The sequence below is a fragment of the Sminthopsis crassicaudata genome, chromosome 1, assembly GCF_048593235.1.
Source record: "Sminthopsis crassicaudata isolate SCR6 chromosome 1, ASM4859323v1, whole genome shotgun sequence".
NCBI classification, from domain to species: Eukaryota; Metazoa; Chordata; class Mammalia; order Dasyuromorphia; family Dasyuridae; genus Sminthopsis; species Sminthopsis crassicaudata.
This window is the reverse complement of record NC_133617.1, coordinates 247,142,869-247,167,641: the sequence shown is the minus strand read 5'-3', so window position 1 is coordinate 247,167,641 and position 24,773 is coordinate 247,142,869. Positions and strand designations below refer to the sequence as shown.

At 34.7% G+C, this 24,773-nt stretch overlaps 1 protein-coding gene across 7 annotated transcripts in view; it reads right to left on the bottom strand.

The window, feature by feature from the left end:
• MEP1B (meprin A subunit beta) overlaps positions 1-24,773 on the bottom strand; it is a 42,351-nt gene that overhangs the window by 2,402 nt on the left and 15,176 nt on the right. For 4 of the 7 annotated variants that reach the window (XM_074277324.1, XM_074277330.1, XM_074277316.1 and 1 more), the window contains 7 exons: positions 22,379-22,597; positions 20,962-21,114; positions 18,034-18,249; positions 16,754-17,194; positions 11,937-12,119; positions 8,649-8,826; positions 4,591-4,795 (listed from right to left, as the gene is read on the bottom strand). In XM_074277324.1, the coding sequence (XP_074133425.1) occupies positions 4,591-4,795; positions 8,649-8,826; positions 11,937-12,119; positions 16,754-17,194; positions 18,034-18,249; positions 20,962-21,114; positions 22,379-22,597 (1,595 nt within the window). The remainder of the gene's footprint in view (positions 1-4,590; positions 4,796-8,648; positions 8,827-11,936; positions 12,120-16,753; positions 17,195-18,033; positions 18,250-20,961; positions 21,115-22,378; positions 22,598-24,773) is intronic. The other 3 variants (XM_074277348.1, XM_074277340.1, XM_074277355.1) reach the window with 1 other exon arrangement.

Here is a 24,773-nt window from a genome sequence, read left to right as displayed (position 1 = left end):
TATATGTGTGTGCATACATATGATGATGATGAAGATGATTTGTTTTATTGCCTAAACTAGCACTTTTCTATAAGCTTGCACTTATGCTAGGAAATGTATTAGCCTATCTTCATAATGTAAATGGTTCTCTCTTCTCTGATCACATCCCTCTTTTCTTTAGTTTCATTTCTCAACCTTGACTTTGATTCCATTCAACGCTACCAACTCTCCAACCTTATCTGCCGGAAGAAGTTTCATGATATTTACCCACTGGATTCAATGTCAGCATATATGAAATCTTTTGGCATGAGATTTAACATCCATAAAACAATTTGTAGATTATATAAAACTTTCAGGTACATTTTTATCTTTACAATGATAAGCCTGTTAACGAAATTGATTGTTGCTATGCCTTGCTTTTCAATAAGCTCAGAAATGTTTACTCCTATAACTTTAGGTAAATCAACTATGAAACAGGATCTGATAAAGAAATATGACTCTTTCTGGCCAATATATGTGTACCCTGTGGTTTAGGGTGGATTCTTTAGGTCCTATTGTCTAATTATCATTTCCGTCCGGATAACTTCAAATATATATGTATGTATGTATTACATATGTATATATACATATACATGTGTATGAATATATACATAATCATCCCTAATTTATTGCCTTAACTAATGTTCTGTGTTACCAGTGAGTTCACTCAGATGTCCCATAGGTGTCTCAACTTTAACTTCAACATGACCAATCAATCTCAAATTCCATTTCTAACAATCAATCATAGGTTCACAGAACCATTTATATAGAAATGAAAGTGATTTCAGAGGTGATCTAGAAAAAAAAATCTCCTTACTTAATAAACAAGGAAACTGACCCAGGGAGGTTACTTTACTGATTCAAGCATCAGAAGTGATATTTGAACTCAGAACTTCTAACTCAAAACTCTCTACTTTAGACTCCTATTTTGTACCAACATTGTGCTAGATGCAATGTCATTTTAAGGGAAAAGCACTAGCAACTAGAGAAAAAGGTCAGAAAAGATCTCAAGTAAAAGTTGGTTCTTGAACTGAACATTAAAGGAGTTGAGAGATTCTAAAACATGAAGGTGGGAAGAAAAGGATTCCTAGGAATGAGGGTCAGTGCATGCAAAGAAATAGAAGAATACACAATGTCTTTGGTAGGAGACACCTATTAGGCCAATTTGGCTGGATTGTAGAATACATGAAGGCAAGGGGAGAAATAGGTAAGGCCATTGCCTTAATTCAAGATCTCATCACTTTAATATTAAGAGCTAGCATTTATAAAACTCTAAGATTTGCATTTTACTTTACAAAGAGTATCTCATTTAATTCTCACAACAACCTTAGGAGGCAGGTGCAATTATTCTCATTTTACTGATGAAGATACTGAATCAGACAAAGGTCAGATTTGTGGATAGAGTCCTGGGCCTGGAGTCAGGAAAACTCATCTTTCTGAGTTCAAATCTGACTCTGTGACCTCAGTTTCCTCAGTAAAATAAACTGAAGAAGAAAATGCAAATCACTCCAGAATCTTTATCAAGACAGTGGGGATCACAAAGAGACAAACATGATTGAAAAATGACTAACAACTTCCTGACTCCAGTTCCAGGACTTTTTCAAGTATACTGCTATGTATAGCCACCTTTCTCTTGGATTCTTGAAAGGGCCTCCTAATTAATCTTTTTGCCTTCATTTTCTTCCCCTTTCAATCCATTCACTATGTGGTTTTCAATTCATATTGTTAACACAAAGACAAAAATAAAAGTCACTGTCCTCAAGGAACTCACCTTCTAAAAGTCAGGTAAAAGATACATATATATGTGTCATGTATTCATATATTTGTTAATATGTACATTTATACCTATCTGTATATATATATATATATATATATATATATATATATATATATATATATATATATATATATATATATATATATATATATACACACACATATGTTAACTTTAGCTGAGGAGGTAGAAAGAAGAATTGACCAGAGTCTTAAAGGCAACCAAAGATTCTAAGAGATAGAGAAAAGAAGGGAAGAGAAGCCTCCCAGACATGGGAGAAGGCTACTGAAAAGCCAGGATATAAAAGTCATATATGTGTAACAGTAACTGGACTTATTTTGTAGAACACTGATCACATAAAAGAGAATAATGTCTAATAAGATTGGAATGCTCCATTGGAATCATGTAGCGTGAGGAGAGGCTTGAGAAAAGGAAAACAATTAGGAGACTGTTACAATAGTCCAGGGAGAAGTGATGAAGACCTAACCTAGAAATGGTAGCTCTATAAGCATAAAGAAATGGGTGAAATCTTGTGGAGATAAAACAACATGTTTGTATGACTGAGGGGTGAGGGAAAGAGGCAAAGCATCAAACATGACCCCAGTGATGAAAATCTGGGTGAGAGGGGCTTGAAATTTGTGAATTACATGGGATTAATCACAAAGATCTTAGCTTGATCTTTGTATCTACTTGTTATCAATCCCTGCATTCAACATTTAAGAGAAAGCCTTTCCCAACTGGATTTGACCAACAAGAAAGACCTTTAAGCAGGCTTGCTATCTATCTAAAACTAAAAGGCACTTTAGAAGCCATCTAGCCCCATTCCCTCCCTTTAGAGATTCAGCCTACAGGCCCAAGGAGATTAAGCTATTTGTCCAAGGTCCAAGTCGAAAAAATCAGGGACAGACTCTAGAAGGAAACAGATACTCTCATGTCATTCTCCTTCCCCTGAACCACACTGCTTCCCAATACTCAATCAAAAACATTATTTCTTATTCCTTCCTCAAAGAAAGAATGAGTCCACAGACAGGAAAATCAGGAAGAAGACAGCTAACAAGTCCATACTTTGTTCTCTCTAAATGGTGACATCATATTATCTATCCCTTCCAAAAGCTGAAGAGGAAACAGGAAGTACTATAGTAAAAGAGGAAGAAAATTAGTGTAAATGACCCATCTCTTCCAATCATGGATTCATTATTATGTCTGAATTCCAAAAAAATTAGATACATCCATATTTAAATGTAAATTTGAAACAAAAGGCATTGCCAAATCAAATTATTTCCTTTTTGTTTTTTAAGGCTTAATGAAACCTTTAAGAGCTGATAACTGAGATTGTCCATATTGAACATTTTAAATAATATAAAAATATAATATGAGCTGGTCTTAATATGTTCTTAAGAAGCCACTAGAGCCTAGAGTTATAAGATCTAGATTCTACTCCTTCAGACACTTATTAGCTGTGTGACACTAGGCACGTCACTTATCTGTCTAAATCACTTCCCTCTTTTGTAAAATGAGAATAACAATATCAGCATGTTATGCCACAGTTTCCCTAAATTGTCCTGTCTCATTTTCCCTAAATTGTTCTGCCTCAATTACCTTGTTCTGCCTCAGTCCCCTTGGTTGCAACCCCCTTTCCTGTTCATTAGTGCTGAGATAGAGATCTGGCTAGTCTGGCATTCCAAAAGATAAAACTCCAGAGGTCCTATCTCACATACCTAATTGGCATCCTCTGTCTCTAAGTTCCAGACTTTCTGTCTCTAGTGACTACCCCCTTCACTTCCAGCTTATCAGAATTCATGGTCCTCAACCCATACTTTGTCAGAACCGGATTGATGGTCCATTTCTAGAAATTCCCACACTCAACCGTGTTTGGACTCCATTCCTTGCCTTTGTCTTCCCTGACCTCTGAAGCCATCTATAAATCATTAGAATCTCACATTCCATGCTGATGCTGAATACTTTGAGACATCAGGCCTAGGACCAAAATAGATCCTTTGGTCCCAGAAAGTCTCTCCCTCTCAGAAACCCAAATAAAATATTAAAAACTCTCCAATCTCTAACCTGCCTCAATTTCTCCACCATTACAAGTTGTCAAAATTTTTTACACATAGAAGAAAAAAAATCTTAGAACTTAGAAAGAACTCTTTGGAGCCTTTGCTTATAGTCTCCATCTTTTTAAAAAAGAAGCTCATTAATGAATTGGTTTTTAATTTTTTGGATATATCTCTGTATTCCTTCAAAATTGAACCCTCACTTATAACAAAGAAAAACAACCATATAAAAGCAAACATTTTGATGACCACAAATTTTTTCTGCCCCCATTGTCCCACATATATGCCAAAAGAAGGAGGCATATAATTCCAACAGACTTATAATGGAGAGAACTATCTGCATCCAGAAAGGGGCTGTAGGGACTGAATGTGAATCACAATATAGTATTTTCATCTTTTTGTTGCTGTTGCTTGCTTTTGGTTTTCTTTGTAATGTTTTCCCTTTTTGATCTGATTTTTCTTGTGCAGCATAATTCTGGAAACATGTATAAAAGAATTGCACATGTTTGACATATTGGATTACTAACTGGGTAGGGAGTGGGAGGAAGGAAGGGAGAAAAATTTGGAACACACCATTTTGCAAGGGTAAATATTGTATTTGAAAATAAAAAGCTATTACTTTTTTAATGAGACCGCACATATTTCATTATCTATTCTCTGGGACTAAGATTATACTTTATTATGATGACTCAGAGTATGGTTTCCTTTTAGCATTTTTGTTCTTTTACATTATTACATACTTACATTTTCTAAGGATACATTTAATGTATTGGTATTTCTTCCTTTACTGTACTTCTTCTTAACACAGTAGACACTCACAAGAGTCACTATCAGCATAACAGCAAATACAGACATAGTGGATGAAACTGCTATAATTGTGGTGTCCCTGGTAGAGCCTTTAGTCTCACATCTTTCTCCAGCATACCACCAGTCTTTACCTGATTGACATCTAGAGAATAAGAAATTGGACTTGAAAAATTGTAGCAAGATGTACTTAAGTTATTTGGTTAACATTCAACACCCTCACATTCAGAGAGTCACTAACTTCAAAGCAGGAAAGATCAGTGGGAAAAAAATATATTATCTGAGTTGAAATTGTTTAAATTGTGTTATGTCTGACTATGGCATTGAGAGTCTAAAAGAGAAAAGAGTCTCTTCAAGAGAAAGAGAGATATATGTCATCCCTATCCTGCGTTGTGGAAAGTTGTAGCAAGTTATCTTTAGAAATCTCTGCAAGGACATTTCTACACACATGTATACACATACATACATGCACATATCATGTTGTGTATATGTTATTCAATTATGATCTTTTCCCTTCAAGAAAGCACAGTGTGGTATACCCAAAAAAACTCATTGTTTGGGTAGAATCAGAAAATTTTGAGCTAGAAGAGAATTTTGAGATAATGGAATTGAACCCCCTCATTTCATGGAGGAGGAAACTGAAGTCCATGGAGTTGGAGTGTCCTGCTCAGTGTCACATAGACAATAAATGCCAGAGTCAGAATTTGATACATCAACAATCATTTAATTGGTCTCCCTGTCCCATGTCTCTCATCAGTACATCCTACACACTGCTGCCAGACTAACTTTCCTTAAATTTTGTGACTCCCAGACTTAACCAATTCCAGGGCCTCCTATTGACCATGGATCACATTATAAATTTCTTTGATTAACATTTGAAGTCTGGTACTATAGGGCCCCAACTACTATTGCCAGCTTCACTGAATGGTACTCCCCCATCTGCCATTGAGATCTAGCTAAACTAGCTTCTCTCTATTCCTCATACACAGTGCTTCATTTCTCACCTCTGGGCCTTTCTTCCTCTTTGGCCCTTCCCTATGCCTGAATGTTCATCCTCCTCATCTCCAGCTCACAAAGACCCCCTCTTCCTGTAAGATGATGCTTATGCACTATTCTCTATGTGAAATCTCTCCTGATCTTCCCAACTACTAGTAGATGATCTTCCATTCAGTTTATTCATTGTATGTTTTTTCTGTGTATATTTTTACATATAATTATTATCTCTGCCATTATAACATGAGCTTATTAAGAGTAAGGATTCTTTTATTATGTGCACTTGTATACCTAGTATTTATTAAGTAACTACTTTGTGTCACTTAGCAAAGTATCTGACACAAAGTAGTTGCTTAATAAATACTTGTTGACTGATTTATTGATCCAGTGCTCTGAAAATATCTATCAATCTTTTTCCTTTTTGAAAAGCAAGTATTCATTTTTTATAGCTGCCTTAGGGTGATGTGCCTTTTTTATACTAATACTAAATTATATTATTATTCATTAATAATTATTTTAATTTTGATTATTTAAGTATTTAATTATTTTAATTTATTTACTAGTAATTATTATATTTATTAATATTGAATTATGTTATTAACATTGTATAAATGTGTTTGTTTAGATATTTTCTAAAATTATAATTATAGTTTTTAAAACAGGGATAGTGACTAACTTTGGTATTTTATTGATAAAAAGAAATCTCAATCAAATGAAGAAACTCTCTACTTATCCAGATTAGCACTTTCTACAGAATTTAGAACCTCTGAATATTATCTGTTATCTAGACTCTAAAGCTTTGAGAAGTCAAATGACCTATTAGGAGTTGTATAGCCAATACTCATCTGAGACAGGACTTGAAACAATCAAGTCTTCCTGGCTTTAAAGAAAGTTCTTCATCCATCAGGCTATACTGCTTCTCATTTTCTTTTGTACTGTTCCAAAAACATATATAAGGACTGGAGAATCTACACACCTGTCAGATTGGCCAGAATGACAGGGAAAGATAATGCATAATGTTGGAGGGGATGTGGGAAAACAGGGACACTGATACATTGTTGGTGGAATTGTGAATACATCCAGCCATTCTGGAGAGCTCAGAAAGTTATCAAACTGTACATACCCTTTGACCCAGCAGTGTTCCTACTGAGTTTATATTCCAAAGAGATTTTAAAGAAGAGAAAGGGACCTGTATGTGCAAAAATGTTTGTGGCAGCCCTTTTCGTAGTGGCCAGAAACTGGAAACTGAGTAGATGCCTATCAATTGGAGAATGGCTGAATAAATTGTGGTATATGAATATTATGGAATATTATTGTTCTGTAAGAAATGACCAAGAGGATGATTTCAGAAAGGCCTGGAGAGACTTACATGAACTGATGCTGAGTGAAATGAACAGGAACAGGAGATCATTATATACTTCAACAACAATACTGTATGATGATCAATTCTGATAGATGTGGTCCTCTTCAACAATGAGATGAACCAAATCAGTTCCAATAGAGCAGTAATGAACCGAACCAGCTACACCCAGCAAAAGAACTCTGGGAGATGACTATGAATCGCTATATAGAATTCCCAATGCCTCTATTTTTGTCTGCCTACATTTTGGATTTCCTTCACAGGCTAAATGTACACTGTTTCAAAGTCCGATTCTTTTTGAACAGCAAAATAACTGTTTGGACATGTATACATATATTGTATTTAATTTATACTCTAACATATTTAACATGTATTGGTCAACCTGCCATCTAGGGAAAGGGGTAGGAGGAAGGCAGGGAAAAGTTGGAACAAAAGGTTTTGCAATTGTCAATGCTGGAAAATTACCTATGCATATATCTTGTAAATAAAAAGCTATAATTAAAAAAAAAAAAGACTGGAAAATGTTTATTGTTACAAACATGTTCTTCCCTTTTCACTTTGGGGTGATTACATGTTAGGAGTCAAGAATAATATGGTTGAAAGCCTGAATGACTAAGAGGAGTATATTGTTCCTGGCAATAACATGAAAGCTGGTAAGAGGAGGGAGTTTGGGTGGAAATAATAAGGCCTATTTTTTAATATGTTGAATTGGAACTGGCTATGGGACATCCAATTTAAAATATCTCACATTGGCAATGTTAGATTGGAAGTCAGAGCACAGGATAGGAGTGGATAACTAAATCCAAGTATCATCAGTAGGAATTTAATTGAACCTATGGGACCTGGAGAAATTACTGATAGTATCAAAGAAAAAGAGAAGAGAAGCCAGAACAAAGTCTTGAAGGTTAAGTGGGCCACCCATAATCAGTAACACCTACAGTTAGGGGGCAAAACATAGAGGAGGATCTAGCCAACGTGTCTGAAGAAATAAAAGGGAGTAAGTTTCTAGACTGTATTGTCACATTTTTTAATTAATTTCATTTGGGGAAGATAAGGTTTTTTTAAATGTCTGGAATTATACTACTATAACACTTTTTACAATCCCTACCAAAAAAAAAGTAGTTATTTCAATGAGAAGAAATTTTTTTTCAAAATAATGGCAAAAATGACAATTTGATTTAAATAAAAATAAACTTTGTAAAGCAAAAAGAACCTAGTTGAATTAAAACTTGGTGGACTGTTGTTTTTTTCATTATTTCATGAATACTATGATTCTCCTCATTTTTAGCCCTTGATGGACATTAAATATATTACAATGCAATGGTACCTGCAATAGAAAACACACTGTGTTTAGAATCAAGGATTTGGCTTCAAATCCTGACTCTAATCTCTGTTAACTGTGTGAATCTCTATGGACCTTAGTTTCTTCATATGTAAAATCAGAGCCCTGGATTCAATGACACCATTCCAGCCATACGTTTACAATATTAAGATTCTTTGAATATTATATGGCAGCATTGCAAGAGTTAAAGCCATGGAAAGATGCCTTTCATCAATTGCCAAACCTCTTTTTTACAACTGGATGCACTTCACAAAGAAGCCATATAAATCAAAGTATGTCTAGAGATACAAGCTGTCTTTTTACCTGCATTCTGCTTTGCCATTGCGGATAACACAGATGCCATCATTCTGACAGATGACGCTCTCACAGAGATTTGTTTGAGGATTCGTTGGAGTGACTGGACCAGATGATACTTCCGTAGAATTGGGTGGTCTCTGGGAAGGGATAGGTGAAGGCTCAGTAGAAATGAGATGTGATATATCTAAAAAAGAAAAGGATTCAGGAATACAGGTTGGCTTCTGTTTCAATAACCGTGAAATCTTAAGTTTTTGAAATATGGATATGGTGGAACAGTTAGAACCATTGAGAAATGGAGACATAGTCAATTAGTCAAGATGTATTTAAGTGTTTAAATGGTGCTGAGTGCCAGGGAAATATAAAGAAATATTAAATGTCTTTACAATTAAGGAGCATGTATCCTAAAGGAAAGAACAGAAAGCATGTAAATAACTAGATAAGTAGAAGATATTAATAGACCATCTGAAAGGTGAGGCACTAGCAACTGAGTTCCCCAATGCTGGAGGTTTTCAAGAGAAGGTTAGATGACCCCTTAGTGAGGATATTGTAGAAGAAATGAACCTTCCAATGCAGACAATCATGCTGAAAGTTTCAGAGTGGAAAAATTGACAGAGTGGGGAAAGCTCTGTGTATGCTCAAAGCTAACACATTTTTACCTGCTTTTATTAATCAGAAAGCACCTGTTTCTTAAGCACCTACTTAGTGCCAGGCACTTGGAATAAAAGGTGAAATTATAAATGTGAAATTTATATAGGATCTAGTAGAACAGATGAAACTGTTACTTTTATTATCTATAGCCTCCCTCCAGGAGATGAAACCAACAAAAGCTAAGAGATGAGTGCCATAGATATAATTTAGATTTGTTTCTATCAAACATGTGAAAGTCATAATATTCCCAGTACTTTAAATTGGGCCACTTGCTATCACAAGATCTCTTCTTATTAATCCAAGTCAAGAAGATTAAAAAGTTATAACATATTAGAGCCAAAGACCTTAAATAATAGAAAATCCTATCCTCATTTTACAGATGAGGAAACCAAGACCCAGACAGGACCCAAGATATAAAGTGCGACTTGGTAGAGATCTATAATTTAATTACTGTACAAAGCAACCTCCCTTTAACAATATAGATCTACATCTATTCTCTAACTTTTTATCTTGAAGAGATCCCTGGAGCACTAAGAAATTAAGGACCTAATTCAAGGCTCATGGTCAATAGGAGTAGGAGGCAAAATTTAAATCAGGCCTTCCTCACTACCATGCCAGTTCTCTATTCTATATGTCACACAGCTCATAACTTACACATAATATAAAAAAATATAGCTCTAATTAGCAAAACATGAAAATAAGTGAAATTGAAACCTGAAATATACTCTATCTCTTCGTGATACAGAGATGATGTGGGGTAGCCAACAGTAACATCAATAGAATACAAGCTCTGGCAGGTCCAGAGGTGTACTGGAGCCAGCTCCAACCAGCTCATAAGAAGTGATTGTTAAATTTTTTATTATGAGCATTTACACTTCAGAAACCAACAAAAGCTATAAATCAGGATTTGCTTTATTTTTTTTTGTTGATTGTATAGCTTAAAAAAAGTAATGGATAATTATTGATTATACAAATTAAACTTAAACATGTTTTATATACATTTCTTTTCTTAATAGCCGGTTGTTAAATGTTTACCACACCACTTATTATCCAGCTAAAAAAGCTCATAGTGGATCCATTGCTCAAAGCCCAGCCTAGTTAAATTTGGAGAAGCTCAACATCAGAAGAACAAGTATCAAGTAATGATTTTATTGGGTACAGAAATTCATAAAATTACCTAATAAGGTACATAAAGGTAACAATTCAATCAATGAGAGAGTGCACCCAATAGGCTGAAATCATGGATCTTTTAGAGCACTGATACACATTTATCAACTCTCAGAGCTCAGCTGTTTTAATAAGAAATGGACATTTTTACTACCAGAAATATAGGCAAAGAAAAATATACATATATTTGTGTATTGTTGTTTACTATTCTTCTTGACCCCTTTGGAGTTTTCTTGAAAAAGATACCAGAGCAATTTGCCATTTCTTTCTCCTTTTCATTTTACAGATAAGGAAACAGATAATTGAGTTTAAGTGACAAATACACTTAGATGATGCAGTACATAAAAGCACCAAGCCTGGAGCTGGGAGTTCGATGCAGCCTCAGACACTTAATAGCTGTGTGACCCTGGGCAAACCCACTTACCCCCATTTTCTTTACTTTCTTATTTGTAAAATGGGGACACACTAGAGAAAGAAATGCCAAACTACCCCAATATCTTTGTCAAGAAAATCTCTGTGTGCATATGTGTAGGTATATATGTGTATATCTATATAATATGAATAAAAGCTTCCATAAATAAAAGTGCTGTAAAAATGTAAAGAGCATCAATAAAAAGTATTTTTTTAAAAAAGAATGAATGTATTTGGATACAGGTAACTTTAATAGACTAGGAGTTTTTAACTTTTTTGTGTCTCAGACAATTAATTTGGTGAAGCCTGGGGATTATTTCTTACAATACATTAAATGCATAAAATGGAATATAGAATACAAATGAAGATAATGACATTAAAACACAGTAATCAAAATATTTTTTAAAAATCAGAGACCTCAGATTTAGACTCCCTAATTTCAGGCTTCAGGTTTTTTAAGACATAAGATATATCATAAATATATATAATAGCCTTTTTTCTTAATCTTTCTACAACAAACCTAAAACAATCAATCTCTTTCCATCTTTATGTGTATTGTCCTCAACAAGATAATCAATAGTCACAGTTTTATTAGCTATTAAAATAAATTTCACAGAACTTTAGTGGTGAAAGAGACCTTAGAGATAATCTAGTCCAATTTCCCATATTGAAGATGGGAAAATTGAAGTTGAGACCCAAAGAAGTATACTACTAAGTCATATGATAAATTAATAGCAAGGTTGAGGCCAAAACTTGGGAGGCCTGGGGTCTTTCCTACATGCAACCCTGTCTTGCAGTTGACTAGTTGCAAGATCTACATAATTTGGACATGTTTGTCCTTACTCTAGAAACTTTCATTATGCTGCAGCTAAATTATTTGATTCATACTGTAAACATCTCAAGAAGATATAGAAATGTCTCTTGATCTTCCCATCCCTTCCCCCATCCTTTTCCCCCAAGAACACATCTCAAACACCTAAAAATAGAACATATATATTATACAGTAAGTTACCTATTGTACATAAAGAAAAATATTCTCTACAGGGGAATAATCTTGTATCAACATACCTTCCATAGTCAGAAGCATATAAACAGTATCTCCTTTGATAAAATCTCTGCTTCTCATCCTTTGGTGAGTTATATAGACATAACCTGCTTTTGGACCTCTGCTGTAGGACGTTCCATTAGGGAAAATTGCTGGTTCTCCTACCTTGGAAGGCTTGTCCCAAATAAATGTTTCATTATTATTATCTGAAAAAACAATTCATATTTATAGGTTATGTCCAGTAAGGTCAGGTTTTTGTGAGACTAGAAAAACAAGCAAAAGCACGAAGTCTAAGCATAAAGTTAGTATGATGATCAAGCAACTAGGATACTTCTCTGTCAGATCTGTAGAAATTGTTACTGCACTTGAGTCTGAAGGAAAGAATAGTAAACAGAACCAATTCATTCTGGTGATAACTGGAGAGATGCCAAAAATCCTATCCCAAAATATGTACTCCACTGACCTGTTATAATTCCCACCTTTGGAAGTGCTTTTTAGGAGCTTTCTGGAGACATGCTTGTTTTAAGTGGATTAAGGACTTATGATAGCTTTGTAGGATAACATATTAGTGTGAATTAATTTATTTTGTTTAATTAAGTTAGATTAATTGATTGTTACTTTCTAGGGCACAAAGTTCTGAGGGAATATGACCAAAAAAACCCCAAAAGGGCAGCATACCAATAAGGCTTGGAAGTAGGGGACCCAAGTCAATTGGGGCATTTATAGAATACTGGGTAGAACCCAAAAAGGACCAGATAAAAGGAAATGAAAGAAGAGATTATCTTAAAAGTTTAATTTTGCTTAACTTTACAATGTTGCCTATGGTAGTACTGAACTCCATTTTTCCCAATATAAAAAAAAAAAAACAGAACTCAGTGAGTCCTCTGAAGTACACTGAAGAGATGAAAATAAACTATTTCCTATATCTATTCCTATGTTTATGATCCACATGAGAGAATTTCAGAAATATACCTTATGCTCAAAAAGGAATTAACCCATTTGATTTATTTTTTTTATTCTGGGTGGATTTTTTTTTCCTAACTGGACCAGACTCATCTATATTCTTATAATATTGGATCAAAGGCTTCTATATTTAGAATCAGAAATGATCTTAGAGAAAGTGCATACCAAACATTTATTCTAAAAATGGGGAAACTGAGGTGCAGGAAAGCAATATGATTTGCCCAAGAACATACAGGGAATGCTATTTCTATTATGCCTTAAGATATGACCTAAATATGACTTATTTTAGTTACTTAGAAGCACCCAAAATGGGTTGAATAAATCACAAAGAAATCAATACTCCATAAAAGATGTCATTCCCTTATCTGGCTCTAAAGATCACTCACTTATTTAGACTAACAACTCACCCTCTATTCTTGCTCTGTACTCAGTCCAGTGCTCAGTTCCACTGGATCATGGGAGAAATATTGGAGGGGTCTGGAAGGATGTGCCTACTCTTTATTTCTGGGTCATTTTTCCATGTAAAAGAATTTTCATTTATTTCATTTATTTTTTCTTTTATTTCAGAACATCTTTCCTAGAGGGGACTAAGCCATGCTCACTTCACTCCTATCTCAACTATTTCAACAACTTTTTCTATCTTCTTTCCAGCTATCCTGTCTACCTGGTACACTTTTCTCCTCCAATCTTCACTCTCTGGTTCCCCTTTCTGTGTTGTCTTTTTCCATTAGAATAGAAGGTCTTGATAGTAAGAACTTTCTTGTTTGGTTGTATTTGAATCCCCAGCTCTTAGCACAGTGCTCTCTATTTATCTACTTTCTCTACCTATATTGAGGGAAGCTTTTGCATATGGGTTCTCTACATCTGTTTCCCTCTAAGATTATAGTGTCTCCTACTTTCTCTACCATAGAAATTTGGACTTTTTGGCTAGAAACTGGAAGATGAATAGATGTCCATCAATTGGAGAATGGTTGGGTAAATTATGGTATATGAAGGTTATGGAATATTATTGCTCTGTAAGAAATGATCACAGCAGGATGAATTCAGAAAAGTTGGAGAAACTTGCATGAACTAACTGATGCTGAGTGAAGTGAGAAGAACCAAAAGATCACTATACACTTCAACAACAATACTGTATGAGGATGTATTCTGATGGAAGTGGATATCTTCAACATAAAGAAGATCCAACTCACTTCCAGCTGATCAATGATGGACAGAAACAACTACACCCAGAGAAGGAACACTGGGAATTGAATGTAAAATATTAGCACTACTGTCTATCTACCCAGGTTACTTATACCTTCAGAATCCAATACTTAATGTGCAACAAGAAAATTGGATTTACACACATATATTGTATCTAGGTTATACTGTAACACATGCAAAATGTATGGGATTGCCTGTCATCTAGGGGAGAGAGTAGAGGAAAGGAGGGGGAAATTTGGAAAAATGAATACAAGGGATAATGTTATAGAAAATTACTCATGAATATATACTGTCAAAAAATTTATAATTATAAAATTAATTTAAAATAAGAAAGAAAAAAAAGAAATTTGGACTTTTTACAATAAAGTTCAAACTTCAGGTTTCCAGTAATTGTTTGAAATACCCTCCTTCTTTCTTTCATCAAGTTTCCATAAGATATATTAAAAATAATAAAGATGATGATGAGTATAGGAAACACTACAGAAAAACTTTCTCAATACTCTTCTCTAAACAACTTTAAAATAATGTATCAAATCAAATTTTGCAGTGGCAGAACCTACAAAAGTTGAGATGAGATACTTTTCCAATTCAAGACAACTCAGACTTCACTTGGGAGCAACACTAACTGTGTGAATTGAAGGTACCCTGCAACAGCAGCCACAGTATTAGCTTCAGCAGCCCTCAAGTCAGATATAATAAAAGGATCAAACAACTGATCAGAAAAAGATTGCTGGAGACCCCTTTGCTAGCACCGGAGACAGGACAAGGTTTGGCAACTCTAATGAACATACTTACTTCCAGGTCATAATGGCTCCTGGGTAAAAATGTAAGCCCCAACAGAGCAAGGCCCTGAGAAACAGTATTACTTTCAGTTCCAAAGGAGCAGGGGTCCTGGGGATCAGATCGCTTAAAGTGACAAAGGAACAGAGGCCTTTCCTAAGTGTAGACTAGGAGAGTAGTAATCACATCTCTCTCCAGATCATACCTTGAATGACCAAAAACTGACAGACTCCCAAAATTAGCTCTGAAAACAACACTATGAAAAAGCTTAAAGCATGGGACAAAAAAAATGTCAAAGAAAACAAAGCATTAAAAACCAGAACTGACCAAATGGCAAAAGAGATACAAAACTTCAATGATGAAAATAATTCCTTAAAAAAATAGTCTTGGTCAAATGGAATATGAAATACAAAAGCTCACTCGAGAAAATAATCCTTTAAAAATTATAATTAAACAAGTGAAAGCTAATGATTCTATGAGACATCAAGAAATAATAAAGCAAAATCAAAGGAATGAAAAAATAGAGAAAGTGTGAAATATCTCCTCAGAAAAAATAACTGATCTTATACATAATTGAGTCAAAACCATGTGGTATTGACTAAGAAATAGATTACATTTAGGTTAAATACACATGACACAATAATCAATGACTGTAGTAATCTACTGTTTGATAAACACAAAGATCCCAGTTTTGGGGATAAGAATTCACTATGTGACAAAAATTGCTGGGAGCACTGGAAAATAATAAGTCAGAAACTTGGCATAGACCTGTATCACACATCCCATACCAAAATAAGATCAAAATGGGTACATGATTTAGACATAAAGGATGGTATTATAAGCAAATTAGAAGACCAAGGAATAGTTTATCTATCAGATCTATGGAGAATGGAGGAATTTATGCAAATGGAAGCTAGTGATTCTATGAGACATCAAGAATCAGTCAAACTAAAAAGAATGAAAAAAAATGAAAGAAAATATAAAGTACCTCATTAGAAAAATAACCAACCTGGAAAATAGATCCAGGAGAGAAAATTTAAAAATTACTGGTCTAGGAGCAGCTAATTGGTGTAATGGATAGAGCACCAGCTCTGAAATCAAGAGGACCTGAGTTCAAATTTGGCCTTAATCACTTAATTTCTTGGCTGTATGACCCTGGGCAAGTCATTTAACCCCAATTGTCTCAGGAAAAAAAAAATTATTGGTCTACCTGAAGACCATGACCAAAAAAAAGGACCAGGAAAAAAATGAATGTTAAAAACAAAAAGGTCAAAAAACAAACAAACAAAAAAAATTTAATGACAGTCAGTCTCTAAATACCATACATTTTTAAAACTACAGGCATGATGGTCACAACATGGACCAATCATTAGGAACTTTTCAATGACTAAATTAAATTCCGCTCCCCTAATGTCATTCTTTCTTCTTTTGCCCCTATGTAACCCAATTCATTCATTCAACAACCATTTATTAATTAGATCTCTTCTATTCAAGAACTGAATTATATTATTATCATATCCAACCAGTTGAGTGACATCTAGGATAGTCAGGAAAGAGAAGTAACCAGGAAACAGGAGTGGGACATAAATCAAAGATTGAGAATTAATTAGGGAAAGTGGTTATTCTTCATACTTCTATCCTGTCCTAATCCCTGCTTCTCATGTGGGCACCCTTCTCATTCCAAGTTTATCTGTTAAGAAATTTTGCTGCCCACCATTTTTGACACTCACTTTGCCACAATCACTGCAACATTTGCACCAACTGGTAGTCCATTTTAGCTGATCAGCAATTAGTGCCATTTTCAATCCTTTCTACCTCCTTTCCCCCCTCTCTTGCTTCCCAGTATTAAGAGTATGTAGTGTCCAGGAATAAAGGAAAATAATTCACCAACCAATTGTCTGGAATGGATCTGTAGTCACACTTCTCTGATTGTTCATGCGCTGACGAATATCAGGATTTTGATCCAATAGTGTCATTGTGGCTTGTTGCCATGGACATGGCCACTGTAATTGTTCATCATTGGCTCCAGAGATCAGGGAGAAATATATCCTTACATTAGTCTGATCCTTTATATTTAATTGAACCTCAAAAGCATAGCCTGCAGGAGAATAAAATGGAGGGCTAATGATAGTTTCTTCTGAATTACTGAGTTGTGTAAAATTGCTTATCTTCCACACATGATGAGGACATCGTGTTTCTGAGAGGTTGATGTCATCAATGGAGAGACCACCAGATGAAGTGCCAAGGCCTCGTGTTCCTTCAAACACCACTCTGAATTTGGTGTTAACTGCCAGTGGTATATGATAGAGTTGCCAAGTCCCAATGGATGCATCTGTAATAGAAGAGAACTGTTGGCTTTTCAAAGTAAGAAAATTAGTCATATTGAATAATAGTTCGTAACTAACAATTTGATTGAATTGATAATTCAAAATCAATAATGTACTATATCATGGTTCCATCCACTCTCTGATCCAAACAATTTACTTCCCAATATTCATGCTATGGTTGATTTAGATTGGTGAAGGAGGAAAGGGTTTACTTATCAGAAGTCTCCTACAAACAGCAACCCCATAGGTGCAAACCAAAATCAAATAAAATAAAACAATATAACTGGTACTCGATAAGATAAGATGCTTAACTATCAAGACAGATTTCCCCCAATTATAGTCATTCTCTGTACTAAACTAAAAGGATTTCCAGAGTTCATCAAGTTTTGGTGTTCCTGGATACTAAATTATTCAAGTGGCAGCAGTTTGAGATTTAACCTCAAGCCCTCCATATAAAAATTCTAGACAGATCCCTTAGTCTCTTGTTAACTGCAAGACCTTTAGGTCAATGCTTGTTCTCTGATCTGTGTGTATATGTGTGTATGTGGATAGATAGATAGATAGATAGATAGATAGATAGATAGATAGATAGATAGATAAATCTTAGGCAAAGAAACATGTTTGGTATCACAAACATGAACAAAGGAAAAATGAAAATCCTGGACCAGATAATCATTAGAGTCTCTTCCAGCTGAGAATCCCCATGCATCTCACACCATCAGAAGACCAAAGCACAGTGCTATAAAAGAGGAAAGGCCCAAATGTGTTAAATGAGAGAAGCAAAAAGCTACAGAAGGTCTCATATTAAAGTCAAGGTTAACTATCCAAAGATGAAATCTCATACCTTTCACTTCATCCACCAGAGTAAGAGAGCCATTATCCTTTTCTGAAGTATACTTCCTGATGTAGATTTTGAGTTTGTCATCTTCATTACCACTATTGTAGTAATAAAATTGCAAGCACTGAAACCCTCTCTTAGGGTAAAATAGTCGGCTTTCCAGAACTGCCTTTTCCCCCTCATTCACAGAGCTGCGGTTAAAGTGCATAAAGAAGCCTGAACCTGGATGAAGACAAAAAAGAGATTGAACACTTGAAGTTCCTAGCTTTAGAATAAAAAATTTCACAGATGAGTATATATATCAATAGATGAAACCATCAAAAGCTCAGTTTTTTTTTTCATATCCTACAATCTAAAATACAGTCAAGATTTAGAAAATTATCTTATTGAGTCAATGCTAAATGAAATATTAGTCACTCATACATATGAAGGAAAAAAAGGACATGATAGCAAAATACTCTGCTTTTACATGACTTCATACCTAACCACATTTGTCAAGAGGGAAACTGAGGCAAAAGACAATCACAAGTACCAACACATTTAAAATATAGCATATCATTTTACATCTTGCCAAGGCACCTAGGAAGAATGGGACAGGTTCAGGTATGTGCTGGTAAATATTTGAGACAGAGGGAGGAATCAATGTCCTGTGCAAATTACACAATTTTAAGTTTAAACTGCAGTAATAGTTTTCTCTTTTGCTTTCTTAAATCTAGACAATGAACAATTACATATATATATATATACACAGATTGGTAGTGTTTTTTGATTTCTGAAGCATAAATGTTCACACTGAAAATTAGGCTCCAGGTTGAAGTTCCTTCCAAATCTGCTCACAAATTCATGCCTTACTCTCTCCACATGGGGGAAAAAAGTGCTCTGGGAATGTGCCTCTAAAGGAACACAACAGAAATATGAGGAAGAAAGACAGAAGATCATATCAAGAAATGGGCTCCAAGGGGGTCCAAACTGAGCTTCCTTTTCCTCATTTGTAAAAGTTTTCAACTACTGGATATTTTCAAAGTTGCTTCCTGCTCTAGTATTTTATCACTATAATTCTAATTATTCAGCCTTCTAAATAAAAGTTACCTCAGGGTGTTCATGGAGCCAGTCAGTGGATGATTTACTTAATTATTATTTATTTAACTAACTATACATAGGTTTCTTCATTAGTTTTTGTTCAGCACCTGCTATGTTCAAAATGAGATCTGTGAAACATAATTTCTACCTGTTATAAATTCACATCTTATAGCAGACAATATTTTTGTAGAAAAAAATGGCTTATTAAATTATCTCTGATTATAAGCATAACAATTCTAAAGCAAAAGGAAAAAAATAAAAACAAACAAAAAAAGCACGAGTTCAGATATTTACTTCAGCCTATCTCCCCTTCCCTAAACTTCCTGTTTCCCTCTTTACACAAGAGCAATTCACCCTTTCACTTATCATTTTTACCCGCAATTCCTGATCATTGCCTGAGATTAAGATTAAGAGTTCCCAAGGCTCTCTCTCTCCTTGGAGAGTTTATAGTTTATAAAGCAATAATTACTTAGAACTTTTTTGTGGAAAGAGCATTGTATCAATAGCCAGAGGTCAAAGGATTCAAATTCCACTTGAAACACTGTCCCCATGACAAGAATAAATCAGTTCTCCTGTACCAATTTATTCAATTGTAAAATGAAGGGGTTGAACAAGATACAAACCTTCTGACAAGGTTTTCTACTTGCTTTGATCAGTCGAGGTCAGATTTTTCAAGGACAGAAAATATATATATTTTCATCTCCTTCCCTCTCTCTCTCTCCCTCCCTCTCTCTCTCCCTCTATCTCTCCCTCTTTCCCTCTCTCTCCCTCCCTCTTTCCTTCCCTCTTTCCCCCTCTCTCTCTCCTCCTCTCTTTCCCCCTCTCTCTCCTCCTCTCTCTTCCCTTCTCTATCTCTCTCTCTTTCTCTCTCTCTCTCTCTCTCTCTCTCTCTCTCTCTCTCTCTCTCTCTCTCTCTCTCTCTCTCTTCCCCTCTCTCTTCCCCTCTCTCTTTTCCTCTCTCTCCCTTTCTCTCTGTCTCTCTCTCTCTTCCCCTCTTTCTTTTCCTCTCTCTCTCCCTCTCTCTCTCTCTTTGTCTCTGTCTCTGTCTCTCTCTCTGTCTCTCTCTCTGTCTCTGTCTCTCTCTCTCTCTCTCTCTCTCTCTCTCTCTCTCTCTCTCTCTCTCTCTTTCTCACACACACACACACACACACACACACACACACACACACACACACACACTTGCTGAAGACATTTCTCTTTAGGCTGGCAACCTGAGATTTTAACTCTAAATGAAAAATCTAGACCTCAAAGGGCATCAAGTACAACTCCGTAATTTTACCAATTTAATCATTTACCAATAAAGAAATTAAGATTCATGGAGTTAAGTGACTCATAGATAGTAAAATCTGAATTTATAACCATTGAACCTTACCATAATCCAAATCCAGTGAGATGTTACATATACCGAAGGATAAGGAAGATCTTAATCATTTTAATTTATTACAGTTAACAAGTCATGTTCCCAAACTGTTCTTAGTATGAACTTAAAATAAATAATAATCTAATAATACTTAATAAAATTTTGAAAATAGATCCCATTCTTCCTTCAGTCTCATCCTTTAGGGTGGCATCCTAGTGGAAGAGATAAACTTCCTGGACTGAGAATCCAAGTTCTTATCAGACTTCAGGCACTTTGTATTTGTGTGTCCCTGAACATTCACCCAAACTTTATGAACTTTGCTCCTCACATCTATAAAATGAGAGGGTTGAACTGGATGCCCTCTGAGGTCACTTGTAGCTCTAATTTTATGATATCATAGATATGATACATGAGTATGCTGATAAAAGCAAAGGCAGAGAGGGCTCCTGAAAGGAAAAAGGAAAAAGCCATTTGGTCCTATTCATGGTAATTACCTTTGCATTTGCCCATGTTTGAGTGATCAGTGTCTGGACCACCAAGCACTTGGGAAACCCATTTCCAGTCGGTATTATCTTCTGAATTTTGAATCATACCACAAATATTTTCCTCTTCAAAATTGCATGAGTCCAAAAAGGTTAAGGAAGAAGCTGGAGGAGACAAAAATCACTGAATAATTCTCTAGTCAGGGAGAATTTTAATTCTATTTTTAAAATAACTAAAACTATTTTAGTTCATAATATAACCAAATTGAGGGAGAAGGAAGGCAGCCCACCAAGACTTGGGTAGTGAGCGCCCTGAAGAGCTCACATAGTCAAAATAAGAAGGCTTCTCACAGGTAAGTACAGCTGTCCTAATTTGGAAATCAAGGCAAACTTCCTTCAAAACTTCTCAAATTACTGTCCAATGTCTATTAGTCCAACTTCTTTTATTACTCCTCCTCAGGAATCTATACATTTCATTGTTATTCAGGTACTATTTGAAAACAGCTTTTAATATGTCAAAGAGACCTATTCCTGTTACAATAGCAGTTCTTCAGAGACTTATCTGATAGATCCTGATGTCAAATTACTTAAAAAGCAAATATAAATCCATATTTCACAAAGTACAAGATGTGTATTTAAATCAGAAAGATCTATTTAGAAGGAAGCTATCTTTGAGTCGTTCTTGTAGCCACATAGTGTTTAAGGCAATAAGTGCAGTATAGTGGCTAGAGGGATAGTTTGGAAATCAGAACTATCTATGATCAAGTCCTGCTTCTGACAAATAAGACTTGTGTTAGTTAATTACCATTAATCACAATTAAATACCTCCTACATACATACTGTTCAAAACATCTGAGACACAAAGAAATGCAAAAAAATCCAAACATTTCATGATCTCAAGTCTAATGGGAGTGAGTTATCCTGGGCAAATCATTTAGCCTCTTAGTACTACAAGACAACACTTTTAAGATCCTAAATCATAGTATAGACAACAGATTAAGCTGGTAGAATTTCCTTTCTAGAAGGGAGTTCCCTCTGCCAAATGAAATCTCATTCCAAAGATAATAGTCCAATATTAGGCCACAGTTATGTGTTGATTTATAATACAGCCTTTCTTACAATAAACCAATGAGGTTGCTGGTACAAATATTTTACAGGGGAGGAAACTGTGATAAGTGACTCCCCAAAATGAGAGTTAATAAATGGCACAGCCACAACTTGTTTCTTGGTTTTCTGACTTCAAACCCACTGCCCCAAACTACCTATCTAAAATATCTTGCAGCTATAATATAGATTTAATTCTAATTATTCTTTCCACATTGTTCATTATGACTAAATTTATCCTAATTTCAAGAAGCAAGTAGGTTGAAACTTTTCCCCACTGAGCTGGGAGAAACAGTCATGATTCCCTGGATGTCAGCTTACTTACAGCAATTGTAGAGTCGATACAATTTTTCGAGGTCAGAATCACTGAAATCCATTCGTTGTCCAATCACATCCAAGAAGTCAGGGATTCTGGTCACAATTGTTGGTTCTGTTCCATTTTGGAAAGCAGTTTTGCTGTAGTGCATCACTGATGTGTAATCATAGGGAACATTCAGAGAGTCTGATTCCTTATCATCATAGGTATTGAAATTGTGCTCTTTGCCTAAAATAAAAATAAATAAAGAATGCCAAAATATACATGACAAAATTTTTAACTTAATATACTTATTATATATAATTAATATAGCATTAATTATAATTAATATAATTATATTATATAAAAATAATTGTATATATAATAATATATATAAATAATTATATAAATAATTAACATAATAAAAATTTTAACAGAAACTTAAGAGTTTATGAATTTTAAGTTATCCTATAGAAAATGCAAAGTAGCTGTTAATAATATTCTCTTACATAATTGTATTCAGTACATCTCTGATTCCATCAGTATGAGATGCTCCCAGTGAAACAATTCCTCCTATCAGTGCAGATCAGTATCTTAAGTCTAATTTATGGTCTTACTTTGGGAGCACTGAAAGGCTCAATGACTTATTATTGGGCATAGAGTTAGTATGCGTCAGAGACTGATTTTGAATTCAAGTCTTCCTGAGTCCCAGGCCCATACTCTACCCACTATACTGTCTTGTATGGTACTATATGGCATGACACTTCAAAATTTGGATATGCACACTTATTCAACACAATATAAATGTGCTTTGTTTGGTAATAAATAACTATTTATTACCAAAGTAGGGTTTTGATCAGAGCTCCTCAAGGATAAAAACTATTTTTTTTCCTTTCTTTGCTTCCACAGTGCTTGGTGCATAGTAGATGATCAATAAATATTTGTGAATTGACTGTAGTGTTGTAGAAATACTAAAAATTAATGGGGGAAGGGAGACAATGGTAATAATGCAAAAAAAAGGAAAAAATCAAAAAATTTTAATATGCAGATGAAAATAAGAAGAAATTCAGAAAGGGATGTAAACAGGAAGGGCAGGGTTTTGCAACCATGTTAAATAGAATGTATATCTTTTTTTAAAAAATCTAACATTTTTATATTTGAAAATTAAAATAAGCTGAGAGATGATGATCTGATCATGAACAGTTTATTAGTTAGGCTAGCAGTAATCAATAATTTAAGTCAATGAACTCTCTCAGTGACTTACCCCAAAGAAGGACTCACCAGCATTAATATAGTTTTAGGGACTACAGATTTGGGTAGGGGGGAAGAGGACATGATTGGTTACAGGTTAGATAGCATCATGGAGGTAAGAACAACATGATTGGTTATTTTAAAGAAAGCAAGCTAACACATGATGCTAAAAAAACGTTAATTGTTTTATGAGACTAATCAGCATCTTGCAGGCCTTGTTAGTTGACGTGAGCTATCTGGCTCGCTTGTACCTAGAAGTATTTGTTAGGGAGATAAGATTATTACAACGATGAACAATATACCTTTTAGGAATGATAACAAGTTAACTTGTAACTAACCCAGAGGAAAAACTGATTCAGGGATGAAGAAATGTAGACTAAGTAATTATTTTTTTTTTGATTCAGTAATAATATAGAATAGGGTCAGTTACGGAATAGAATCAATTATTAAATGATGCAGAATAATTTCAATTTTCTCAACATAGCAGATTTCTGATTTTATATGCAATTCCCTTTTTATGTTCTTTGAATATAAAAGTGCTCATGTTTCTTAATGACTAAGTTCACAATTAAAATCTATTTTAAAAATAAAAATAAAGCCGTAATATGGATACATTCTGAGACTATATAATTGACATCACATTGTGCTTTATAATTGCAGAGGATTTTCAATACATTTTCTCATTTGATCCTCAATGGCCTGATGGAATATATAATATAATATGCATATTTCTATTTTGTGAATCAGGAAACTAAAGTTTAGTGGAATTAAATGACTGCCGGGGATCACAGAATTGGACAGTTGGAAAGGACCTTAGTGGCCATTTAGTTCAGTTTATTGAAGATTATTCAGCCACAAAGTGGCAGAACTAGAATTCAAACTTAAGTCTTTTGACTCCCAACTCAGTGATCTTTCCATTTTATCACTAACACTGTCAGGTCATTTCTAGATCTGAAATTTTTATAATGGTCTTTAAGAGCAATTGTGGTTTTAAAAAAATCATCTCACAGTAGACAATCCTCTGAGGACATTTAGCTTAGATATTCCATGGGTAACACAGTCCATTGCAATAGTAGTCCATTCTACTATTCAAGAGCTGTTTAACTTGAGAGCCATTGAGTCTGCCAAAACTTTTGGTCACTGACATAACCATCAAAATCTTAAAGTGAATCAC